General features: G+C 46.4%; 1 protein-coding gene across 1 annotated transcript in view; it reads left to right on the top strand.

The window, feature by feature from the left end:
* Positions 1-418: 418 nt before the first annotated feature.
* SMARCC1 (SWI/SNF related BAF chromatin remodeling complex subunit C1) overlaps positions 419-25,730 on the top strand; it is a 73,488-nt gene continuing 48,176 nt past the window's right edge. Inside the window, 11 exon segments of the mRNA XM_087945998.1 lie at positions 419-876; positions 9,339-9,458; positions 9,838-9,923; positions 12,749-12,830; positions 14,355-14,447; positions 15,324-15,393; positions 17,069-17,138; positions 20,558-20,633; positions 21,103-21,228; positions 22,062-22,189; positions 23,077-23,201. Of these exon segments, the coding sequence (XP_087802124.1) occupies positions 553-876; positions 9,339-9,458; positions 9,838-9,923; positions 12,749-12,830; positions 14,355-14,447; positions 15,324-15,393; positions 17,069-17,138; positions 20,558-20,633; positions 21,103-21,228; positions 22,062-22,189; positions 23,077-23,201 (1,300 nt within the window). The 5' untranslated portion in view covers positions 419-552.

Below are 25,730 nucleotides of genomic sequence, written 5' to 3'. Positions count from 1 at the left end.
TAGCAGTGGATTATGGGAGTGGAAGTCCAGGCTTGCGTCCTCCACGTGGCGAGACTGGGTCTAAGTGGGCGGGGCCAGGGAGCTGAGCTCCCATGGTCGCCCCTCCCCTCTCCATCCCCGACCCTCTTTCAGAGGTCTCGGGCTGCCTCTTAGTCTCCCCGTCTCACGCAGGCGCAGTCCATTCCACTCACCCGCGCTTGCGCAAAAAAAAAAAAAAAAAAAAAAAGGCCTCTGGCCATTCGGCCGGGCCGGATGTCCATCAAATCTCCCGGAGTGGGGGCGGGGAGAGAAGGGGAATGCACGGCTGCGCACAACTTCCCGGCGGCGAGGACGGCGCAGGCGCTTTGGAGGCGAGAGGGCGTGTCTATGGGCCGTCGGCGCATGCGCTCTGCCTGGTCCTCCCCCTCGGCCTGAGGCAACCCCGGCCGAGGAGCCGTCGAGAGCTCGGCGTTGAGGCGGCGCGTGCGCGGAAAGAGCGAGAGCGAGAAAGAGCGAGCGAGCGACGGCGAGCGAACTGCCTCAGTAGCCGCCGCGGCGCCTCCTCGGCCGCGCATGCGCGGAGCGAGGAAAGTGGGCGGCGCGGGGCCCCGGCGGCGGCGGCGGCGACGGCGCGGTAGGCCCGGCAGGACAATGGCGGCGGCCTCGGCCTCCGTAACGGCGGCCTCGAGTCCCGTGTCGGGGCCTGGAACCGTCGTCGGAGGCAGCGGGCCCGGTTCGGCTTCTTCTTCGTCGTCGTCGTCGTCGTTTTCCTCCGCCGGCCCTTTGTCGCTTTCCCGCCGGAAAGACGGAGGCCCCGCCGGGAAATTTTGGGAAAGCGCCGATACGGCTTCGCAATTGGAAGCCGCCCGGGCTTGGCTGGCTAAGCATTACAAGAAGGTGAGGGGGCGGGGTGGGGGTGGAAGAAAAAAGAGAATACGAGGCCTTTCGTTCCTGAGGTAAAAAGAAATTTAAAAAAAGGGGGAGAATACGAGGCCTGTCATTACTTGGGGGGGAGAAAGAAAAAGAAAGAAGGTCTCTCATTTCTGAGGGAAAAAAGAAAGAATACGGGCCTCTGATTTCTGAGGGGGAAAAAAGAAAGATAAAAAATATGAGACCTGTCATTCCTGAGGGAAAAATAGAAAGAAAAATGAAAGGAAAAAAAAACAATAGGAGGCCTCTGATTTATTGGGGAGGAGGGGGGGAGAAAAAATGAATAAGAGGCCAGTCATTCTGAGGGGGAAAAAAGATGCGGCTTCTCATTCCTGAGGGAAAAATTGAAAGGAAAAAGAAGAAAAAAGATTAGGAGGCCTTTCATTCCTGAGGAAAAAATAGAAAGAAAAAGAGAAAAGAAAAGGAGGCTTCTCATTCTTGAGGGAAAAACAAAAACAAAGAAAAGAATGAGGCCTCTCATTCCTGAGAGGGGGAAAAAAAACACAAAAGAACGGGAGATCTCTGACCCTTGACCCCTGACCCTTCCTCCCCTCGACCCCTCCCCTTTACCCTCCTCCTCCTGGACCCTCCCCCCCTCCCCACAGCGCTTTCTTAGAGTTAGGGTCCTTTTTGTCAGAGTGGGTGGTCCCATTATCCACGGTGTGAGGAGGGTAGGAGGTTGTGGATGATGGGGCCAGCTAGACCTGGGGTTGATTTTTTTCCCCTCCCCGTTTTCTTAACCCTAAATGGGGAGGGGGTAATTCTTCCCCCCACCTCCCCAAAAGTCATAATGTCTTTGCCTTCCTGCCCTTTTGGGTCTGGGAGAGTGAGGTGGCTGTGGATTATGGATCCAGCTGGACCTAGGGTCATGCCTCTTTCCCCCAATATTTAACCCTAGATGTGGGGTCATCCTTCTCCCCCCCAGTCATAATGTCTTTACCCTCCTGCCCTGAGGGATGGGGGAGGGGTGCTGTGGATTATGGGTCTAGCTGGACTTGGGGACAGGCCTCCCCCTCGTATTTAATTCTAGATAGGGTCATTGTCCCCCCCCCGCAAAAAAAGCAATAATGTCTTAAGGTCTTTACCCTCCAGCCCTCTGGGGTGTGGGAGAGAGGGGTGGCTGTGGATTATGGGGCCAGTTGGACCTAGGGATGCTCCACTTGGACTGGGAAGATGTCATTTGTGCAACCAGTTGTGAGCTTTCCTGCATGGAAATTTCTGTCACTAAGCAAGACCTTTGCTCAGGGAATTTTGCCCCGATTTACGACCTTTCTTGCCATGGATGCTAAATGAATCTGTGCAGTCGTTGGCGGTTAAGGGAATCTGAATTCCCCCATTGACTTTGCATATTGCGAGGTCGCCAAAGGGGATCATGTGACACTTTAACCGTCGTAAATATGAACCAGTTGCCATACATCCAAATTTTGATCCTGCAAAAGTCGTCACCATAGAAAAGGGTCATAAGTCACACTTTTCTATGCCATTGTAACTTTGAGTAGTCACTAAATGGAATATTGGGGGGTTTAGTATACAGTTGCTTGTCTTGGCAGTGTTAGAGGGAGCCTGGTTTCCTCCTTGATGGTTTTCTGCTTGATGGTTTGACTGGTGCAAATCCATGCTTATCTGGATTTTTCTTTTTTTATCCTTGGTGCTCTTGGAGCTTGGTGGTTTGCTTGTAGACGCAACTAGGGAACATTATCAGTGCTGGAAGGATTTGGTCTCTGTTTATATACATTGCTTGCCCTGGAACTGCTGGTGGGAATGTAGGTATTTTCCTTTGTTTATTGTTGTCCACTTGATTGTTTGGGGTTAATCCCTGCTTATCTGAATTTCTCTTTCTGTAGAGTCCTTGGTGCTCTCAGAGCTGAGTGGTTTTGTTGCAGATATTTCATGACCCAATTAGGGAACAGCATTAGTGCTAGAAGGGAGAGAGGTGGGAGGAAGAGAAAGAGGAGAACTATGGGGTCCTTGGGGCTCTCTGAGCTGGGTGTTTTTTTTGCAGAAGTGTTGTCACCCAACTAGGGAATGTCATCGGTACCAGAAGGGGAGGGTTGTAGAGATGAGGAAGGTGGGGGGTGAGAAAGTAGAGAGGAGGAGGGGGAGGAAGAAGAAAAGGACTGTGGTCCTTGGTGCTCTCTTAGTTTGGTGGTTTTCTTGCGGATGTTTCATGACCCAATTAGGAAACATCAGTGCTAGAAGGGAGGCGGAGGAGGAAGAAGAAAAGGAGGAGGAGGACTGAAAGGTTCTCAATGCTCTCTGGCCTTTGTGATTTTCTTACAGAATGTACTGAAATATGAATACAGAATTTACTTACTGAAATATGAATGAACCCAACATTAGCCCTGATGACGTTACCTAGTTTGGTAACAAGATGTCTGCAAGGGAACCACTAAGCTTGGAGAGTCCTCCTCCTCCTCTCCCCCCCTCCCCATTCCCTTCTAGCACTGATGCTGGTCCCTAGTTGGGTCATGAAATGTCTGCATGGAAACCATCCAACTCAAGAGAGCACCAAAGACCCCCGCATTTCAACTCCAAGCTTAAAAACACTCTTCTATCCATGCCTGGATAAGGTTGGTTACACTGATCGCTGTGACGTGGATCATAGACTCTTTGAACCCTTCAGCTATGGGTAGCTATGTTGCACCCAATGCTGTGAGCTTGTTGTAACAACTCCTCCTTTGGGTCGAATTTTTCCGAATGGTTTTTCCCATGTGTAGTCATTAAGTTACGCAGCCTCTCTACCTTTTTTTTTGAAACCCGTGATATCAGATGAGCCACAGAAGTTGTAAGGCAGGTCAAACCTGTTGGTTTCTTTTGTGCATGAACAGGCATGAAGTTGCGCACGCGTGATAGAGTGGTTGCATACATGCTCAGCAGGGAACTGAGGCAGCTGTGCTCATCTTTGCAATCAGAATTCAAGTTTTTTTCTCAAAAGTTTGCCAGTTTTATTTACTCCTTCCTTCTCCTTTTCTTCCTCCCTCCTTTTCCTTCTCTTGTTCCTTCCCCCCTCTTTTTGTCTTCTTTCCTGCCTTCCTCCTATTCCTCCATCTCCTTTCTTTCCTCCTCCTTTCCTTTTCATTCTTTCCTTCCTCTTTTTCTTCCTCTCCTCCTAATTCTCCTTTTTCCTTCTTTTTCTCTCCCTCCCTCCCTCTCTCCCTTCCTTCCTTCCTTTCTTCCTTCCTTGATTTATTTATGATTATTTATTAACAACAATAAGAGTAATTTATCTATCAAACTTTTCACTGCCCCTTATCCCTCACAGAAGGGAAGTCACTGACTTACAACCGTTTGTTTAGCTACGGTTCCAAGTTACAACGGCACCAGAAAAAAAAGAGACATGACCAGTTTTCACATTTGCAGCCATAATAGCATCCCCATGTGACATGATCAAAATTCAGACGCTTGGCACCTGACTCTTATTTATGAGAGTCCTGGGCGGGGGGTGTCACGCAATTCCCTTTTGGCAACCTTCCGATGAGCATAGTCATTGGGGAAGCTGGATTCACTTAACCATGTGACTCACTTCACAACAGCAACGATTTGCTCAACAACTGTGGCAAGAACTCCACTTAATGTACTAATCCTTCACATGATTTTAATTCTATGCCTCTGTTTCGACAAGCAAGGATCGTATTAGCTTTTTCGGCTGTTGCTGCACATGGCTAGCTCATATTTAAGTGATCATTTGTTAGGACTCCAATGTCCCTCTCACAGTTACTGTTTTCAAGCTGGATTTCTCCCACTCTGCACTTGTACCTTTGGTTTTTCCCACCTTGCTTTTCTATGTTAAATTTCTATGTTTATGGCTGGCTCGGTGACCCAGTAAATCTCATCCCTGGCTGGCCCATATTGTTGGATAGGAGCAGGGGTGGGCTTCAAAAATTTTAACAATTGGTTCTCTTGCCTGGTTGCTGAGTGGGCGTGGCTGTCTCTTGCACCACAGCGGAGGAGGGACATTTTTACCCTCCCCGGGCTCGAAGCTTTCTTTGAGCCTCCGAGGGGGTGAAAATGGCCTCCCTGGGCTCTGGAGGCCCTCTGGAAGCCGGAAATGGGCCCCTTTACGGCCTTCCAGAGCCTCCAGGAGGCCCATTGTTTTCCCTCCCTGAGCCTCCGCGTGAGCCCTGTGCTTATCTGGCATCCAAAACAGACCGCGTGGGGACTCCTGGGGAGGGGCAGGGCCAGCCAGGGGTGAGATTTACTGGGTCACCGAACCAGCCATAAAATTAGCTATCAGTTTGCTTGAACTGGGGAGAACCGGTACCAGCCCACCACTGGATAGGGCCCAGGGTTCGAGTCCATCCAGATCTTTTTGGATCCTGAGCTTATCTTCTGGGGTGTTGTTGGCTATTCCTGACAGTTTAGTGTCATTTGCAAATTTGATGAGTTTCTTTTCTATTTCCTCTCATACAAGTCATTTACAAAAATATTGAACAGCACTGGGTCTAAGATAGAGTCTTGTGGTACCCTACTGCTTACTTCCCTCCATTTAGTATCGTTAAATACTATTCCTTGAGTACGGTTTGTCAGCCAGTTGATGGACATCCATCTGATGGTGATGCTATCTATCCTACATTTTTCTAGCTTAGCAAGAAGTAGGTTGTGATCTACTCTATTGAATGCCTTACTGGAGTCTAAATATACTATGTCCACGGGATTTTGCTGGTCTATTAATTTGGTCACTTGGTCAAATAATGAAATAAGATTCCTTTGGCGTGATCGCTTTATAACAAACCCGGGCTGGCTGCTAGTTATAACTTGTTTCTTTGTATGAAACTCAATGGGATGAAACCCACATTACATTTCATTTTGCTGGATTGGGCCTGTAGTTCCCTTCCATCCAGATCTTTTTGGATTCTGAGCTTGTCTTCTGGGGTGTTGGCTATTCCTGCCAGTTTAGTGTCATTTTCAAACTGCAGGAATTCCCCTTCTATTCCCTCATCTTGTCAGGATTCCAGCAGTTGACCTAATTAAATCATCAGCCTGGAGCCAAGCTTCAAAAGGATTCTGAGACATGTAATTCACTGTCACCCTTGATCCTGGTTTCCCACCCACCCCCTCTGGGTTCATATTCTCCAAGGAAAGACTTTCATAGCAGAGAGTCATCAATCATGTTCTCCAATTAGAGATTTGCAGGGCAGAAATTCTGGTCCTTTAGTTATAATCTTTGCAAGATAAGAATAGAACGCACTTTTGGTTCCAAACAGATGCACTGCTCTTTCAGATTTCTCCCCTCCCCCCTTCTGTTCATGGCAACTCTAAAACCAGCATAGAAATGTTTTATGAGTTGACATCATCTAAGGCATTTATGAAACTATTCAAGAGTCCTGGGCCTAAGACTGTAACCTCGTGGTATCCCTCCCTGGAGATCATACTGTTAAGGACTACTCGTTGAGTATGGTTTGTCAGCCAGTTCACCCCACTCCCATCTGGTGGGGGAGCTGTCTATCCCACATTTGTCCACTTACTGAGACGTATGTGTTGTGTTCTACTCTGTCGAATGACTTACTAAAGTCTTTTTGAGAGTATTTCGGGTCATCTGCAAATCTGAGTTCCCTTTCTCTTCCCTCATTCTTTTACAAAAGCCTGTATTGTCACAATCACACCTCCTTGCTGGTCTCCTGGCAGAGGACTGGCAGGTGTTGACACCAAACACAACAGCCTATGGGGAGGTTTAGCAGCTGGAAGTGCAGCTGTCCCTCCCCAGCTCTGTGACTCGATACCCTGACCAATCTCCCCTCTTGTCTGCCAGCCTGGTAGAGTTTCATTTGTTGTGTGCTTGTGCTGTTGTGTATATGAATGAACCTGGGCCACCCACAATGGCCTGCAGGGCTGGATTTGATCGCCCTTCCGTTTGTTTGTTTTTAAGAGGCCGCCAATTAGTTTGGAAGCCGCCAGAGCAGAGTACAACAATTAGAAAAGCCGATAAAATCTTAGGTTGTGTATAGCAAAACTGGCCGTGGGATGATACAGAATAGAAGAAGAAGGGTTGGAAGGGACCTTGGAAATCATCTAGTCCAGGGGTCACCAACGTTTTGGATCTCAGGGACCACCAAACTCATAATTTAAAATCCCGTGGACCATTAATATGAATTTTGACTGACAGTGGCTTGCTAATGCTGGTGGGAAAGTCAGTCCCATATTCCAGAGCTGCAGGAGTCACAGGACTGGCCCTTTGGTCACCCCAGAGCAGCTGCTCCTCTACCCGGATGTACCAGCCTGCCATGGACTGGAGGAGCTGCTCACTCTTGTGACTCCTGCAGCTCTGGAATATGGGACCGACTTTCCCACCAACGTCAGCAAACCACCCCAGGGCGGATTTCCCTCCCCCGCCGTTGGTCTTACCTTCCAGTTCCAGCTCCTGTGGCTCTACTCAAGGTAATGTTTGTGTTTGGCCAAAGGGTAGGGGGTAGTGGGTGGGCGGGCCATGTGGGCGCACAGCCTTGTGTTCCCATGCAGACTGGATTAATTGCTTTGGGGGAGTGCTTTGGGGGGATATTTCTCTGCAGACCACCAAAATTTTCTTGCGGACCACCAGTGATCCCTGCCCCACGAGTTGGCGACCACTGATCTAGTCAAACCCTCTGCTTAGGCCAGAGACCCTTAGAGAATTACATAGTTGGAAGGGCCTTGGAGGTCATCTAGTCCACCCCCCAGCTTGAGCAACAGACTCTTAGAGAAATATACAGAATTGAAAGTCATCTGGGAGGTCTTTTGGTCCAAGCCCCTGCTTCAAACAGGAAACCCTTTCAGAATCATAGAATGACAGAGTTGGAAGGGGCCTTGGAAGTCATCTAGTCCAGTGATCCCCAACCTTTCTTATGCCGCGGCCCGGTACCGGCATTAGCTGGGCGCCGCCATCTTTTCTTGATGAAAAAGTGCTTCCAGTGAGCTTTCTACCGGAAAAGCTCACCGGAAGCACTTTTTCATCAAAAGATGGCGGCGCCCAGCAACTAGACCCGGTAGGACTTGTTCCGCGGACGGTACCGTCCGCGGACCGGTGGTTGGGGACCCTGATCTAGTCCAACCCCTGCTCGAGCAGGAGATCCTTACAGAAATACACAATTGAAAGGGACCTTGGAGGTCTTCTAATCCAACCCCTGCTCGAGCAGGAGATCCTTACAGCATTACAGAGTTGGAAGGGGTCTTGGTGGTCATGTAGTCCAACCCCTGCTCAAGCAGGAGACTAATTCCTGACAATCCTACATTTGCTGATCAGGTCCCCTGTTGGTGGAGCTTAAGAAAGTAGTCCTTGACTTAACAACAGATCATTCAAACTTACAACAGCATTGAAAAAAAAGTCTCTTATGACCATTTTTCACACGTAACAACCCTTGCAGCATCCCCATACGGTCAAGTGATCAAAATTGAGATTCTTGGCAACCGGCTCGGATTTACAAGGGTTTCAGTGTCTCGGGGTCAGGTGATCCCCTTTGGCAAGCGTATGATGAGCAAAGTCCATGGGGAAGCCAAATTCATTTTAACGACGGTCTGACTTGACAACTGGGGCGATTCACTTTATGTTTGTGGCCTGCCAACGGAGCTGGCGGCAGACTCAGACAGTGAGAAGGTTGAGGAGGAACATGGGCCAGTTCTGGAGTCTGGGGCAGATATGAGTCAGAGCTGTCTGACAGTTATCAGCTGCCTTCGGCTGCCTTCAGAGTCAGAGATAAGTGGGAAAGAACTGCTGGAGCCTGTTCCCAGTGTGCACATGCGCAGAGCTGCCAGGAGAAGGGAACAGTTAAGGAACAAGGGTCAACTCAGGAGTAAAGCCACAGGTGGATGATGAATGGCCCCTCCCAGAGGGAATAAAGAGAAGCAAAAGGCGAGTGGGGTTTGCAGGGGACAATTAGTTCAGTTCATTCGGGTGAAGATCTGTTCCTGACTTCTTGCCAAGTCATTGCTGCTACAGCGTGGCATTTGGAAGCTATCAGCCTGGCAACTCTCCAAGCCTGATAAAGGTCTGTAGTTGTGAAATCTCTCGAAAGACAGTTGGCCGAGACTTTACTGGAGAGGAATTCAATTTATAACCTAAATAATAGATGTTTTATCAGGACGAGGAGTCGGCTTTATGATCTTGGGAAGCCTAGGTCAGAACACTTAAGAACTGCAGGAAGAGAGGTCATAAAACGGGGCAACCCTCCCTTCACTGTCTGGCTTAGCCACATACATTTTCCTTGCTCTTAAGAAATTGGCTGTTTTTTCTGGGGCTGCTCTATCTAACTTTGGTCACTAAACGTGTGGTTGTAACTCAGGGGACAGCCCCCCTCGCTACCTGACTTCCATCTGCAACAGCTTCTCCTCATTGGGAGAATCAGGATTCAAACAAACCAAGATGACCCATGCTGCGCTCAGGGTTACGGCCAATGTTGTGGTTCTGCATCCAGACGGAAAAGTAACACCCACAATTGTGTTGTGTCTTCCTTTCACAGTATGTCCAGGCCGACGCACCGACCAATAAAACCCTGGCTGGGCTGGTGTCCCAATTGCTGCAGTTCCAGGAAGATGCCTTTGGAAAACATGTGGCCAATCCCGCCTTCACCAAGTTTCCGGTTAGTATTGAGGGTAGGGACCCCTGTTGTGGGTCTTCAGTGGAAGTCTTTGTGGGTAGAACACGGGATGCCAACAGTTGGCCCTTGGCTTCATGCCTAAGGTGGGACTAGAACTCCCAGCCTCCTAGTGATTGGCCCAGAGTCAGCCAGGTGGCTTTTGTGCCTAAGGCGGGACTAGAACTCACTGCCTCCTAGCTTCATGGCCCGCATCTTTTCTCCTTGTCCAATCCGGTTCTCTCGATGGCCAATCTGTGTGGCGAACTTGCCAACCGTTGGCCAATCATTTGTTGTGCGATTTGTGTGACCAGTTGCGTGTTTCAGGTTTGTCAGGAAGGGAGGGGGGGAAAAACCACAACCCGCAACTGGTTTTGTCTTTCAGGCCAAGTGTTTCCTGGATTTCAAAGCCGGAGGGACCTTGTGTTACATCCTTGGGGCCGCTTACAAGTACAAGAATGAGCAAGGGTGGTGAGTTTCCGATCCCCGCAAGTTGTCCTCGACTTAACGGCCGCTCCTTTTAGTGACCGGACTTCTCAAAAAAAGAGCCGTACGGGCCGCTTCTCATGCTTTTTTTTTTTTTTTTTGATACAATAAATGTTGTATTTTTTGGTTACAACCAGAATCAATGTGTGACCAGTGTGGTTCCGTAGCGTCTTACATTTTGATACAAATAGAACACTATTCCTTTTCCTTAATATAGTTGGCAATTTTTCAAGTTTGGTATTAATACATATAATCATTAAATGATCAATCTTAATTATTCAATATTACAGTACGATATTTTTTGGTCAGTCTCTATATTCTATATAGAACTGTTGATACAGTTCAACAGAGGAATTATTGAGTCTTGTCATCTGCACCTCTATCACTGTCTGGTTTGGTTCTGCAACCCAACAAGACAGACACCGACTTCAGAGAGTAGTTATTACTACCAACCTGCCTATCAATCCAGGACCTGTATACTGCACAGGTCAAAAAGAGGGCTGTGAAAATATTTACAGACCCTTCACATCTTGGACATGAACTGTTTCAACTCCTCCCCTCAAATGGCACTATAGAGCACTGCACATCAGAACAACTAGACACAAGCAAAGTTTTTCCCTGAACGCCATCACTCTGCTAAACAAATAATTCCCTCAATACTATCCAACTATTTACAAAGTCTGCTGTCAGGATTCCAGCAATCACCCTAATTAAATCATGATTCTGGAGCCAAACTTAAAAAAACTTCAAAGGATGCATTAGAGGCGACATACTGGCACTGCCCTGTATGAAGCCAACTCCGGCCTACGTAATTTACAGTCCCCTGTGACCCTGTTTCCCCACCCCCTCCTGGGGGTCTCATAAACCAGATTCTCTAATTGAGCCTGTTCTCGAGCTGGGTGTCATCAATCATAATCTCCAATTACGGGCTGGGTGTCCTCATTCACATTCTCCAATTAAATATATTCGAGGGCAAAAGCTCTGGTAGTTTAGTTACAGTATTTTAAAGATAAGAGTTGGAATGTACTTTCAGTTTCTAAACTGCTGCACTGCTCTTTCAGATTTCCTTCCTCTCCCCCCCCCCTTTTTTATGGCAACTACTAAAACAGGCATAGGAATGTTTTATGAGTTGACATCTGCATTACTATTACTATTAATCTTCTTACCACTCCTTATCACCCATCCCCTCCCACTTGTGACTGTATAACTGTAACCTGGTCGCTTGTATCCTTAGGATTTAATATTGACTGTTTCCTAGTATGATTTGATTGCTTATTGTACCCTATGACTATCATTAAGTGTTGTACCTGATGATTCTTGACTCTTGATGAATGTATCTTTTCTTTTATGGACACTGAGAGCATTTGCACCAAGACAAATTCCTTGGGTGTCCATTCACACTTAGCCAATAAAGAATTCTGTTCTGTTCTGTTCTGTTCTATTCTATTCTATTCTATTCTATTCTATTCTATTCTATTCTATTCTATTCCTCAATGTAGTTGACAATTTTTTGAGTTTGATATTCATATGTATAATTATTAAATGATCAATCTTAATGATTCAATATTACCGCATGTTATTTTTAAGGTCCATCTCTATCTTCTTAACCTCACTCCTTTTGCTACCAATTATATATTAATCATAGTTGCAGTGTTTAAATTATATAATTCTCATAGCATTTCACACATTTAAATTAAATTATAAATCTCCATTATGTAGCCCAAGGGTCTTCAACCTTGGCAAGTTTAAGGCTTGTGGACTTCAACTCCCAGAATTCCTGAGGTAACATGACTGGAGGAGGAATTCTGGGAGTTGAAATCCACACGTCTTAAAGCTATCAAGTTTGAAGGTCCCCCTGCTCTATCCTCTTATTAATTTCTGAGTAGGCCACTATTATATTTAAAAAAGAATAATTCCCCGACCATTTCTTGTACTTTAACAACCGTACTCGTGGGTCCTTGAATTGGCAATGCGCTTGTATTTACCACCAGTTACACCATCCTGGGGGTCTTGTGTTTGGGACCTTCTGATGAGCAACCTCCGTGAGGGGCGGAGCCCGATCGTTTTAACAACCTTGTGATTCACTTTTAACAACTGCTGCAATTGCTTAACAGCCGGACAAAGGTTATCAAATTTGGGGGAGGCTCGCTGAGCCCGCTGCCTTGCTTAGTGATGGAAATTCTGCTCCCAGTGCTGGTTGTAAGTCAGGGACTGCCTACCGGCTGAGAATAAGTGCATTTATTGCCCTCCTGACTGATAACACAGGTAATCCTTGACTTACAACAGTTCGTTTAGTGAATGTTCAGAGTTAACAGCACCAAAAGATGTGACTTATGACCATTTTCAAAATACGACTTATGACTGTTTTCCACACTTACGCCTGTTGTAGCATCCCCGTGATCATGGAATCCAACTTCAACCCATTCCAGTTTGTGATGGTTGGGCGTCATGCGATTCCCTTTTTGCGGCCTTCTGACGAGCAAACTGGGGAAAGCCAGATTCACTTAAGAATTGGCTCCCTAATTTAACGACTGCAGCAATTCCTTCAACAAATGTGGCTGGAAAAGTAAAATGGGGCAGGGCGCACTTCATTGACATCTTGCTTAGCAGCGGGGTGGGCCGCTGGCGGTTGCAAGTCAAGGATGGCGTGAGAATTGCATTTCTGCTCATCCTGAATGATGATAAATACCCCCCTCATTGCACCTCGTATGACAAAATTAAATGCTATCTTCGGTGTACATGATAATAACTATAAAAAGAAAACACAAAACACACACACATTTCTTCTCTCTGCCTTATTTTCTTCACAGGAGGCGATTCGACTTGCAAAACCCTTCGCGGATGGACCGAAACGTGGAAATGTTCATGAACATTGAGAAAACATTAGTGCAGGCAAGGCTGAAAATGTTATTTTGGATTGTGGGGGTCTCGGAAATGGCTTTTGAGGTGCTTCAGGGATTTGGGCCTCTCAGAATAAATATAATAAAACATATATATCATACATATGTATTATACACGGCTGCATCAACTCGACATCAACCAACCATCCCTGAAGTACTTTTAAGGAAAAAATAATAATCTCTTCCCTTTTCCCCCCCTAAAGGCTGATTCTTTGTCAGTCTCTAAAAATAAATATATATCTAAAATATACATAATTTGATTAAACGGCAAGCATCATGGGCAGTTAGAAACAGGTTAAAAGAATGCAGTTTTCCTAGAGATAAATATCAATATCTTCTTGAAGTATTAAATTTGTATTGTTTATGATATTGTTTACGATAGGACTAATGGGTTATTATTTGAATGCAATATTTATATTTTTTATCCCGTATTTTTTATACATACATACATATATTATAATATATGTATGTGTGTGTGTATGTGTGTGTGTATATATGTGTGTGTGTGTGTCAGACTTCCACCCTTCCTAGGTGGGTAAAATGAGGACCCAGATTGTTGGGGGCAAGAGGCTGACTCTGTAAAGTGCTTAGAGAAGGCTGTAAAGCACTATAAAGCAGTATATAAGTCTAATAGCTATTGCTAGCTATATACACACGTATATACACACTGTTGCTAGCTGTACACACATGTATATACATGTGTGTGTTTGTGTGTATAAATGTATATGTATATGTGAATGATATATATTAAAAATATATCCTATACATATGTACATATAGATACACAGGTGTCTGTGTGTATCTGTATTTGTGTGTATGTGTATGTTTATTTATTTATTTGAATGCAGTATTTAATTTCTATCCTTGTTCTGACCAAAGCTTCCTGAGACCATAATTAAGCACACACTTAGTCCAAACAATTCTCTTTATTTCAATGGCTGGGAATTATGTTCATTCCCAGCCCGTAATGAGTCCCAAACAGTCCCTCGAAATAAGCACTCACCTTTCTCTCCTTTGAATTGCTGCCAACAACTAAAATGCCAAACTGTAAAAAACCAACCGGAGTACAAAGTCCCCACAGAGCTCCAAGGTTTAATTTGAACAGAGCGAACAACGTTGCCTCCTGCAAAGACTCCTGTCCCTTTGCCTGTCCTTTATCCCTTAAGGGAAGGGCAATCACTTCCCAGCCTTACACCCGAGTCGCCCCTTTTGTCTCAGCTGCTCTTGCCTTGTGGCAGCTCTGTGCAAGCGTGCACTGGGAACAGGCTCCCCTGGGTCCTCTGCCTCGCTGCTGAGAGACTCCGGAGGCTCCAGAGACAGCACCCCACTCCCAGGTGGTCCTGGCCCCATCTCTGTATCGGACGCAGGACTCTCATCCGAGTCCTCCCCAGACTCCTGGACGGGCCCATGCTCCTCCCCACTGTCTGATTCTGCTGCCGTCTTAGGATCAAAAAAGTTCATTGCTGGCTACTTTTTAATTCCTTTATTATTGTTGTTGTTGTTATTTTTTTTCCAGAATAACTGTCTGAGCAGACCAAGCATCTACCTCATTCCGGACATCGAGCTGAAAGTGGCTAACAAGCTCAAAGACATTGTCAAACGCCATCAGGTAATGAGGTCAAAACTGCCAGATCCCCACGCGGTTTTCTTGTGGGATAATGAAGCCATTTGGGAAAAATGAGACAGGAAGTTCTCAAAACTGCCCCTTGGGGCTCACAACTGCAGTCTGTGTGTTGGGTCCTTGGTTGCTTTCTTGGAGACGTTTCATAACCCAGCTAGGTAATTTTGTTAATGTTAGAAGGGACCGTATAGAGAGAAAGAGATATCAACCCCCCTTCTAGCACTGATGCTGTTACCTAGTTGGGTCATGAAATGTCTCCGCGGAAGCCACCAAGCTCAGAGCACCAAGAATCCCATAGTCCTCATCCTCCCCCTCCCTACAAACCCCCCTCCCTTCTAGCACTGATGATGTTCCCTAGTTTGGGTCATGAAATGTCTGAAAGAACACAACCAAGCTCAAAGACACAATGACTCCTTCTCCTCCTCCTCTTCCTCCTCCTCCTCCCCCTCCCCACAAACCCCCCTCCCTTCTAGCACTGATGATGTTCCCTAGTTTGGTCATGAAACGTCTGCAAGAAAACCACCCAATTCAGAGAGCACCAAGGACCATCTAGTCCCTTCCTTCCTTCCTTCCTTCCTTCCTTCCTTCCTTCCTTCCTTCCTTCCTTCCTTCCTTCCTTCCTTCCTTCCTTCCTTCCTTCCTTCCTTCCTTCCTTCCTTCCTGATGTTCCCTAGTTGGGTCATGAAACGTCTGCAAGAAAACCACCCAGCTCAGAGAGCACCAAGGACCCCACAGTCTTTTTCCTCCTCTCAATAAATCCCCTCCCTTCTAGCCCTGAGGGTGTTACCTAGTTGGGTTATGAAACTTCTCCAAGAAAAGCAGCAAGCTTATATGCTATTACTCTCTGTTTTTTTTCCCTCTTAGGGGACGGTCACGGATGACAAGTCGAAGGCCACACATCATATATACCCTGTTCCTACCTCACTGGATGAAGGTTCGACACACCTTTATAATATTCTACTAGCTCGCTACCCGTGTTTCGCTAGGAAACTATGTGGTCGGGCTTAGTTTTTGGTGAGGAAAATAAGGGGGGTGGGATTCTGCCTCTGCCTACCAGCATCCATCAATACTAATCTGGCTAGCATCCTGTCAGCGTGTGAGAGAATGGAGGGCTGTTTGGAAACTGAAACCGTATTTGCTGTTAGCAAGAAGGAGACAGCAAGGAGTCTGGGTGTGGGTTAGCTCAGCTCTTCTGGACTAAAGCTGCTTGGTGTTGTGAAAGTGAAACTCCTCTCCTCTGCTTGTGTTTTGCATTTGGAAGAGATTTCTTTCCAGGTGGGGAGGGGGAGTAGAACTCTTTAGCATCAGAGCGTGTTAATAATAATAATATAGGAAATACTAATAAGGGGTCTGAGGGTCATTTTGAAAAATCCTTGCTTAGTGAGCGAGCCCCTGGAAGCCAAGAGGCACATACGTGCCAAATGTCAAGTTGGTAGGCTTGACGGTTCGGGAGATTTTGTAATGATGCGGGAGTGGTATTTCGCGCTTATATATCCTGTATATAGATTAAAATAGTGTTCAAAATATAGGTGCCATTTGCCTCTAGGGCCTTAAAAGGACATATTTGTCCGTTGTGACTGGCATGCAGAGATGAGGTGGTTGGCTGATCCTGCAGATGTTCTCCAGAGTTTTTCCACTGGAGGGCAGCATTTTCCCAGGCACGTTGGCCCCTGGGTCTTCTGAATCCTTTCTGATCTGGTTTCTCACCTGAAGTACAGAGTCACCAAGCTGGAAGGGACCTGGTTGGTCTTCTAGTCCAACCCCCTAGCTCGAGCAGGAAACCCGATACAATTTCAGACAAATCCTTGTCCAGTTTCTTCTTAAAAGCCTCCGCTGATGGTTGCTGAGATGTTTCTTCAGCTGGGACTGGATGTTGGGGAATGGAAGGGTATAAATCCAGGGTCTTCAAATGTGGCAAGTTTAAGACTTGTGGACTTCAACTCCCAGAATTCCCGAGCTAACATGACTGGAGGAGGAATTCTGGGAGTTGAAGTCCACAAGTCTTAAAGCTGTCAAGTTTGAAGACCCCCCTGATATAAATTCTTGCAGCCAGGCTGGCATTCTTTTAGAGCGCTGTTGAGACCATTTGGAAACTTACCTGTGTCCCCAGAGTCACCCAAGTAGTGCAAGTGGGGGTGGAGCCTGTGTATGGACACGGCAGAAAACATCAAGGCTCCATCCCCATTTGCACTACTCGGGACCATGAGGACATGTCTTTGGAGATTCTCACTCATCCAGGTGTTTGAATGTCCCTTTTTCTTCAAAAGGCAACCTGGACTTTCTTGGGGTTTTTTTGTCCTTGAAGAGATTTTGCTTTTCAATCCAAAGAGGCTTCCTCCCTTCTGAGAAACAATTGATTTCCTGACTCTGAACTGAAGAAGCTTCTTGGATGAGAAGCAAAACCTCTTCATGAAAAATAAAATCCAGTTGCCACTTTCCGAAGAAAGTCCAGTTGCTGCTTGAAACTGGTGTTTTTATATTTTGATACATGTTTCTCTATGCCGGTTTGATGAATTTGATACATGAATGTCGGATTCCGTCACTCCGTACGTAATGAATAAATTAAATGAATAAATAGGCAGATGTCATTTGATTTCTCTTCCTGGCAGATGAGTGGCTGAGACCGGTGATGAGAAAAGACAAGCAAATCCTGGTGCATTGGGGTTATTACCCAGACAGGTAATCCACAAGGCCTTGGCAATCTGACATTACAATACAGCTAGTTCTTGATTTACGACAGTTCATTTAGTGACCACGGCACGGAAAAAAAGTGACTTACACCCGTTTTTCACCCTTAATGGCTGTTGCAGCATCCCCAAGATGATGAAGAGATCAAAATTCAGATGCTTGGCCACTGATTCGTATTTATGACGTTTGCAATGTCCCGGGATCACATTTATCCCCTTTTGTGACCGTCTGACCATCAAAAGATTCACTGAACAGCCGTGTAACTAACTTTAACAAGCGCAGTGATTCTTTTAACAACTGTGGCAAGAAAAGTCATAAAATGGGGCAAACCTCACTTAGCAATGGAAATGTTAGGACTTGGTGTCAATTGTAAGTTGAGGAATTAAAAAAAAAGAAGTGAAAAAGACGACAGATACCAAATTCAAAGGGTAGATAGACCAGTAGATCTTTTTTGCCCATTTAATTGCAAATAAATTGGATGGGTGGATGGATGGATAGATAAATGAATAGAGGCTGACTGGCTGGATAGATAGATAGTTTTATTATGGATGAATGGATTTATGGATGGAAGGAAGGATGGATGGATGAATAGATAGATGGTGGTGGGTGGATAGATGGATAAGTGGGTGGGTAGATGGATGGATAGATAGTTTGATTATGAATAGATCAATAGATGGACAGATACTAGATGTATGGATAAATAGATACAAGATGGATGGATATAGATACTACATTACAAACCATCAACCGACCAATGTCATCCCTGCTGAGGGGGAGGCTTCATTGGCAGAGGAACTGAATCATTTCTTTGCTCGCTTTGAAGTGGAGACACCAGAGACAGATAAAATACAACCACCAGCCAATTGTAGCACCCACCTCATTGTGGAGGAACAGGAGGTGAGGAGCATTTTGAGGGCTGTGAACCCTAGAAAGGCTGCCGGTCCTGACAGTATCTCTGGCTGAGTGCTTAAAGACTGTGCTGATCAGTCGGCTGGAGTCTTTACCAGGATCTTCAACCGGTCTCTATCCCAGTCCACTATTCCATCTTGTTTGAAGGCTTCCACCATTGTTCTGCTGCCAAAGAAGTTCCCTATCAATAACCTCAACGATTACAGACCGGTGGCACTTACTCCTATCATCATGAAGTGCTTTGAGAAATTGGTCTGCTGGCACATCATTTCTGGTCTTCCGCATACATTTGACAAACACCAGTTTGCATACAGAAAAAATAGATCTACAGAGGACGCTATAGCCATCGCTCTTCACACTGCTCTGACTCAGCTAGAACAGTGAGAGGGCTATGTGAGGATGCTTTTTGTGGATTTTAGTTCTGCATTTAACACAATTCTTCCACATAGACTAGTGTCTAAACTTCTGGACCTTGGGCTTTCTCATTCAATCTGCCTTTGGATTATGGATTTCCTGTCTGGCCGCTCACAGAGGGTCAGATTAGGTAATCATACCTCTTCAGCCCTTATTCTTAACACTGGTACACCACAGGGTTGCTTGTTGAGTCCCTTACTCTATACTCTTTCTGTGCATGACTGCATTCCCACTCACGCTAGTAATACTCTTGCTAAATTTGCAGATGATACAACAGTGGTGGGACTCATCTGGGGGGGGGGGGGAATGACTGCCTGCCAAGATGAGGTGGACCAACGGTTGCTTTCGTGGTGTGAAGACAATAACTTGGTCCTCAACACCATTAAGACCAAGGAGCTTATAGTGGACTATATAGAAGGAACAGATCAGACATCCATCCCTTGCTTATCCATGGAGACCGAGTGGAGCAAGTGGCCAGTTTTAAGTTTCTTGGTGTTACCCTAAAAGAGGACATGACCTGGGGGGCTCACATTGCAGCCCTGGTCAAAAGGGCCCAGCAGAGATTATACTACCTGAGACTGCTCAGGAAATAACAACAGAATGAGAAACTGCTGGTGACCTTCTACCGCTGCACCATAAAGAGCATCTGAACTTAGTGCACCTCTGTATGGTTTTCCAATTGCACCGTGGCAGATAGGACAGCACTCCAGAGGGTTAAGGTCATTGCCCCTCAGAGGATCATGGGTTGCCCTCTCCCCTCTTTGGAAGAGCTTTATAGCTCCCGCTGCCTTAAGGAAGTTCAAAACATTCTCAAAGATCCATCTCATCCTGGGAACCCCCTTTTTTTTGAACTATTACCATCTGGCAGACGATACAAAATAATAAAAACAAGGACAAGTAGGCTGAAAAACAGCATCTATCCCAGGGCAGGAGCTCTTTTGAATTCTGCTGTATAGTGCAGTGTTGGTGTGGTGTAGGGGGTTTCCGGTTCAATGTGTGAAAGGTGAAGGATGTGTGTTTGTGTTTATTTTCATGGTCACGGTCATGATGTGCACTGAAGATGGTGTTTGATTTCGTTGTATGAGGTGCAATGACAATAAAGTAAACTAAACTAAACATGGATAGATAGATGATGGATGGGTAGATCGATAGATGGATATAGATCGATGGATAAATAGATACTAATGGGTAGATGGATAGATACTAGATGGGTAGATAGGTAGATACATAGGTGGATAGATAGATACTAGATTGATACTAAATGGATGGATGGATGGATACTAGATGGATGGATGGATAGATGAGAGAGTTATTAGATGTATAGATAGATACTGGATGGATAGACACAGGTAAATAGATAAGTAAATATGGGGTGGATAGATCTATAGATAGATACATAGATAGGTAGGTAGATGATACTAGATGGATGGATAGATGGATAGATGATGGATATATAGTTTGATTATGGATGGATGGATGGATTTATGGATGGAAGGAAGGATGGATGGTGGGTAGGTGGATAGCTAGGTAGATAATTTGATTGATGGATGAATGGATCAATGGATGGGTAGATATAGATCCTAGATGAATAGATGGGTAGATACATAGATATACTAGTTAGATACTAAATGGATGGATGGATGGATAGATGAGAGATATTAGAAGATGTATAGATAGATAATGGATGGATAGACAGGTAAATAGGTAAATACAGGATGGATAGATCTATATATATAGATAGATCGATACATAGATAGGTAGATGGATATTAGATAGATGGATAGATGATGGATGGATAGATATATAGCTGAGAGATAGATACTAGATGGATAGATAGGTGATAGATAGATAGATAGATAGATAGATAGATAGATAGATAGATAGATAGATAGATAGATGATAGATAGACAGATAGATAGACAGACAGATGTATAGAGATAGAGATGGATAGAGATAGATAAGTAAGTAGATAGATAGATAGATAGATAGATAGATAGATAGATAGATAGACAGTCATGTCTCTTGTGCTCCATCCTGTCAGAGCAGTCTAACCAACCTTTTTCTTTTTTTCTTTTTTAACCTTTCAGCTATGACACCTGGGTCCATGTGAGCGAAGTCGAAGCAGAGATCGAAGAGCCTCCAATTCCCGAAAAGCCTTGGAAGGTGCGTCTTGCTTCTTGGTGGGCGGAGGCTGTGACAGTCCCTGCTTTTTCAGTGACTTCCCGCTGGAGGCATTACTAATTCTTAGAGAAGAGAAATTACGCGTACGGTTTGCGCACACAAGATGACCCCCGCAAAAAATGTCAAACATCAGAATGAAGTTCTCCTAAATGGTGAGGGGGCTGGAGGCCATGGCCATTTACAACGGTCACAGCACCCCGGGGTTACATGACCCTTTGGTGACCTCCTGACCAGCCAACTGAATGGGGAAAGCCAGAGTCACTTAACAACCGGGTTCCCCACTTAACGACTGCAGCATTTCACTTAACAGTGGTGGCAGGAAAAATCCTAAAATCAGGCAAAACTCCCGATTTCTCGCGTAGCAGCCATAATTTTGGGCTGAACGGCGGTTGTAGGTCGAGGACTGCCTGTCCTTCAAGACGATTCTGATGATTCTGCTTGTTTGGGCTAGGTCCACGCCCGATGGATCTTGGACATGGACGTCTTCAATGAATGGATGAATGAAGAAGATTATGAGGTGGATGAGAACAAGAAGCCGGTCAGTTTTCGACAACGGATCTACCTGAGAAACGAAGAGGTGATGCTTTTGGCTTCTTGGGATAGAGGTGATACTGGGAGGGAGGGAGGGAAGGAAGGAAGGAGGGAAGAGGAGAGAGGTTAAAAGGGGAAAGGGAAGAAAAGATGGGAAGAGGGAGAAGGCAGAGGGGAGGGGAGGGAGGGGAAGAAAGGAAAAAGAAGGGAAGAGGAAAAGGGGAAGAGATAGAATGGAGGGGGAGAGAGGAGAAGGAGAAAGGAGAGAGGAAGGGAAGGTAGGAAGAGGAGAGAGGTTAAAAAGGGTAAAGGGAAGAGGAGAAGAAGGGAAGAGAGAAAAGATGGGTGGGAGTAGGAAAGAGGAAGAAAAGGAAAAGAGAGGAGGAAAGAAGGGAAAATAATCTGGAAGGGACCTTGGAGGTTTTCTGCTCAAGCAAGGAGACCCTAGACCATTTTAGACCAGTGGCTGGACCTTAACCCTAATACTACTTCCTTAGTTCCCCCAGGTGGACCTTCTTAGGAGAGGAGACCCATAACATCTCCTTCCCTCCTTGCTGTGGTGGGTCAGATGGATGTAACTGAGATAAGAGGTCCTTCAAAGAACATGGAGGGAACCACCACTGTAGAATGTCCTTCTTCTGGGTCCCACCAGATGGACCTCCTTAAGAGAAGAGGCCCATAACACCTGTGAATCTTGCCAGTGGTGGGACCCTCAGTGCCCATCTAATCTTGCCTCAAAGCCCCTTTGGGGGAACCTGCCACAGGTTCCTGGATCATTTTCAAAGGCAGGACCCCTGAGGAACCAGCTGCTGGATGAGACATGGACGATGGGTCCTGGGGAAAGGGGAGCCTGGTTGGACCGTCTCTTTCTTTTTTCAGCAGCCGGTCCGTAGCCCCGAACGGCGAGATAGGAAGGCAGCGGCCGGGACCCGTAAGAGGAAGGCCTCTCCTTCACCCCCACCACCTCCCACCCCAGTGGAATCCAGGAAGAAAGTTGGCAAGAAAGGGTATGGTCCTTGGATGGATGGATGGATGGATTGAATTACCCATCAAGTGGCAGTGAGTTTGTGGTTAACGTGACCGAGAGGAGGAAGGAGATGATCTGCCACCTCCCAAGGTGGATCCATTCACAATCCTGCAGGAGAAGGAGGTGCTCATTCCCTCCCATCTCGGCTGATCAGTCAGAAAGAGACTGTTCCGTTGGGGACTCGTTAACCTGTCGCTCCTTTCTCCTGTTATCCTCATTCTATCTTATGTTGAAGGCCAGCCGTCTTCTAGGTGGCCGTGGTTGAGAAACACCTGGGTGGGGGAATGAATGGAGAGATTGGTGAGTGGAGGGAGGGAGAGAGAGAGAGAGAGAGAGAGAGAGAGAGAGATGGCGAGATGGGTGGGTGAATGGAGGGAGGGAGGGATAGGTGGGTGGGTGAATGGAGGGAGGGAGGGATAGGTGGGTGGGTGAATGGAGGGATGGAGAGGTGGGGAGATGGGTGGTCGAGGGATGGGTGGGAGAATGGAGGGATGGATGGATGGAGAGATGAAGGGATAGAGGAGAGGTGGGAGGGTGAATGGAGGGAGGGAGGGATATGGTGGATGGATGGATGGATGGATGAATGGATGGATGGAGAGATGGATTAAGGGAGGGGTGAATGGAGAGATGGGTGGGTGGAAGGATGGGTGGAGAGATGAAGAGATGAATGGATGAAAGTGACAGAGAAAGAGATGTTGCTCAACATGCTAACTCAGGACCACTTGAGAGTTGAAGCCCACCCATTTTCAGGTTGACAGGGGTGGGGGGGGAAACCCTAACCCATGGTCCACCCCCTGTGCAGAAAAGGGTCACTCAAGGGTGGTCTCTTCTACTTTTGTCTACCCCCACCCCTCACTCCCCTTTCAGACAAGCCAGCCTCTATGGCAAGCGACGCGGTCAGAAAGAAGAGGAGGAGCAGGACGATCTGACCAAAGACATGGAGGACCCCACCCCGGTGCCCAACGTTGAGGAGGTGGCCCTGCCCAAAAATGGTGCGTTGCAAAGCCGCGGACAATACACAAAGCTGCACCACACAAACCCCCACAGAAGTCTCCCCCGTTTACTCCGCTGTGTTTTTATTTTCCTCGCTTCTGAAAACCGTAATCTGGAGGTTTTCTCCAGATGGACGGTCCTTGACTTGATGACCAAAATTCCCGTTGCTGAATGAGATGTTGGTGATGGAGGTCCAGGTTTTGTTTTTGTTTTTGTCACAGTTCACATCCCTGCAATCCAAAGTCAGGCATTGGGCAGCCGACTCATTTTTGACAGTCGTGGCGTCCCCATTGGTGTCCCCCACCCCCCCGAGTCCACGGATTCGCTCAACCAACATATGACTCGCTGAACAACCGCCACATGTACATATATCAGACATGATATTCTTCCGATTAAAATCAGAATTCCGATTTTTTTGGGAATCGTCCCCCCCCTTCCCCCCCTTCTTCTCCTCCTTCCCCTCCCCTCGGAGGCCCCGAGTCAGGAGTTGCTACCGCTGGCGCGGCTCTGCGTGGCTCCAGTTTCGCGTTGCCTCAGGAAGGGAAAGGCAAAAAGGAAGAGCCACGGCGGCGCTTTGCAACGGCAGCAGCGGCTCCTGGTTTTGCCTTTCCTTCCCGAGGCAATGCGGGACCGGAGCCGCACCAGCGGTAGCAACTCCTGACAGCCCCAGCCGGATACCTGAGCGGAGCCCGGGCGGGCGGGCGGCGCGAGCGGAGGCCGCTGAGCGGCAGGAAAAGGGAGCTGGGCAGCGATTTCTTGGCGCGCGGTGGGGGTCTCCTTTGGCCGGCCCCGATTTTTTTTTCAGAGGGGAATATCATGCCTGATATATGTACATATATATGTGTGTGTGTGTGTGTGTGTGTATGTGTTTATATGCATACATTCATATGCATACATATGTGTGTGTGTGTATGTGTGTATATATAGTTATGTATATCTCTGTGTGTGTATATGTGTGTGTGTATATATCTTATATCTATCTATAATTAATTAATTATATATAAAAGCAAAATACCCCTCACACATCATCACAAAATCTCCAGAACCGTAAAGCCTACAAACTTGACATTTGGCCCATTGGTTCCTCTAGGCTTCTAGGGGCTCACTAAGAAAGGATATTTCAAAATGACCATTGAATCAATAGTATTTCATTAGTATTTCTTCTACAGCAATTAACACGCTCTGATGCTAAGGAGTTCTACTCCCCCTCCCCACCTGAAAAGAAATCTGTTCCCAAGGCAAAACACAAGCAGAGGAGTTTCAGTTTCAGTTTCACAACACTAAACAGCTTTAGTCCAGAGCAGGCTCCTTGCTGTATCCTTGCTCACAGAGCAGTTACAGTTTCAATTTCCAAACAGCCCTCAACTCTGACAGGACGCTAGCCAGATGAATACTGGATGGATGCTGATAGGCAGAGGCAGAATTCCCCCCCCTCATTATTTTCCTCCCCAAAAACTAAGCCCGACCACATTGTTTCGTAGCGAAGCACGACTAGTGAGCTAGTATGTATATATATATGTGTGTGTGTGTGTCTTTGTATATATATGTGTGTGTGTGTCTAAATATGTATGTATGTGTATACACACACATACACACACATATATTTTCTTAAGTTTTCGCGGGTACTTACATGTATGTTATTCAGCTTTGTTCGGATATTTTCCCATGTCATTGTAGTTGTGCTTTTAGAGTTGTAGCAACGTTTCTGTTCAACTCACAGACGAACACAATGCAGAAGCCTGATGATGGCAGATGAGATTCTGCCCAAACGTTGCTACAACTTTAAAAGCACCACTACAATGACGTGGGAAAATACCCAAACAAAGCTGAATAACATACATACATACATACATACATACATACATACATACATACATATTTCTGCAACCATTTCTCCAAAATCTGAGAGCCGAGTTACTGGAGTCTACACAACCATGTGGAGTGTGTGTGTGTGTGTGTGTAAATAGAGTATTTTTAGCAAAAAATGCTTTTTGTTTGAAAATAGGAAAGGCTGTATAGCATAATGGTTGCGGGGAGCGGGGGCGAAATGAAAGCTTGGACAGAGAAGGAAATAGGTTTCTCCCTCAGGGCCTCTCTTTGTTCTGTTTTATGATCCAACCAGGGAAGGTCAGTCGAGAAGGGAGGGGGGAGTTCAGGGAGGAGGAAGATGAGGAGGAGGAGAAGGGAGGACTGCGGGGGTCCTTGGGGCTTTTGGAGCTTGGGGTTTTTCCTTGCAGACATTTTGTGACCCAACTAGGGAATGCCATCAGGGCTAGAAGGGAGGAGGGGGATTTTGGGAGAGGAGGAGGAGGGGAAAAGGAAGGGAAGAAGGAGGAGGAGGAGAGGAAGGGGAGGAAGAGGTTGAGAAGAGGAAGGAAAGAACAAGGAAGAGGAGGAGGGGGGAAGGAAGGGAAGGAGGAGGAGGAGAAGAGGAAGGGGAAGAAGAGGTCAAGAAGAGGAAGGAACAAGGAAGAGGTGAAGAGGAGGAGGAAGGAGCAAGAAGAGAGGAAGGGGAGAAAGAGGAGGAG

Source organism: Notechis scutatus, chromosome Z (genome assembly GCF_049901735.1).
Source record: "Notechis scutatus isolate UNSWTSFEM ecotype Mainland chromosome Z, rNotScu1.2, whole genome shotgun sequence".
Classification (NCBI taxonomy): domain Eukaryota; kingdom Metazoa; phylum Chordata; class Lepidosauria; order Squamata; family Elapidae; genus Notechis; species Notechis scutatus.
Note: the sequence above shows the minus strand (reverse complement) of the source record. Positions and strands in the feature narration are given on the sequence as shown.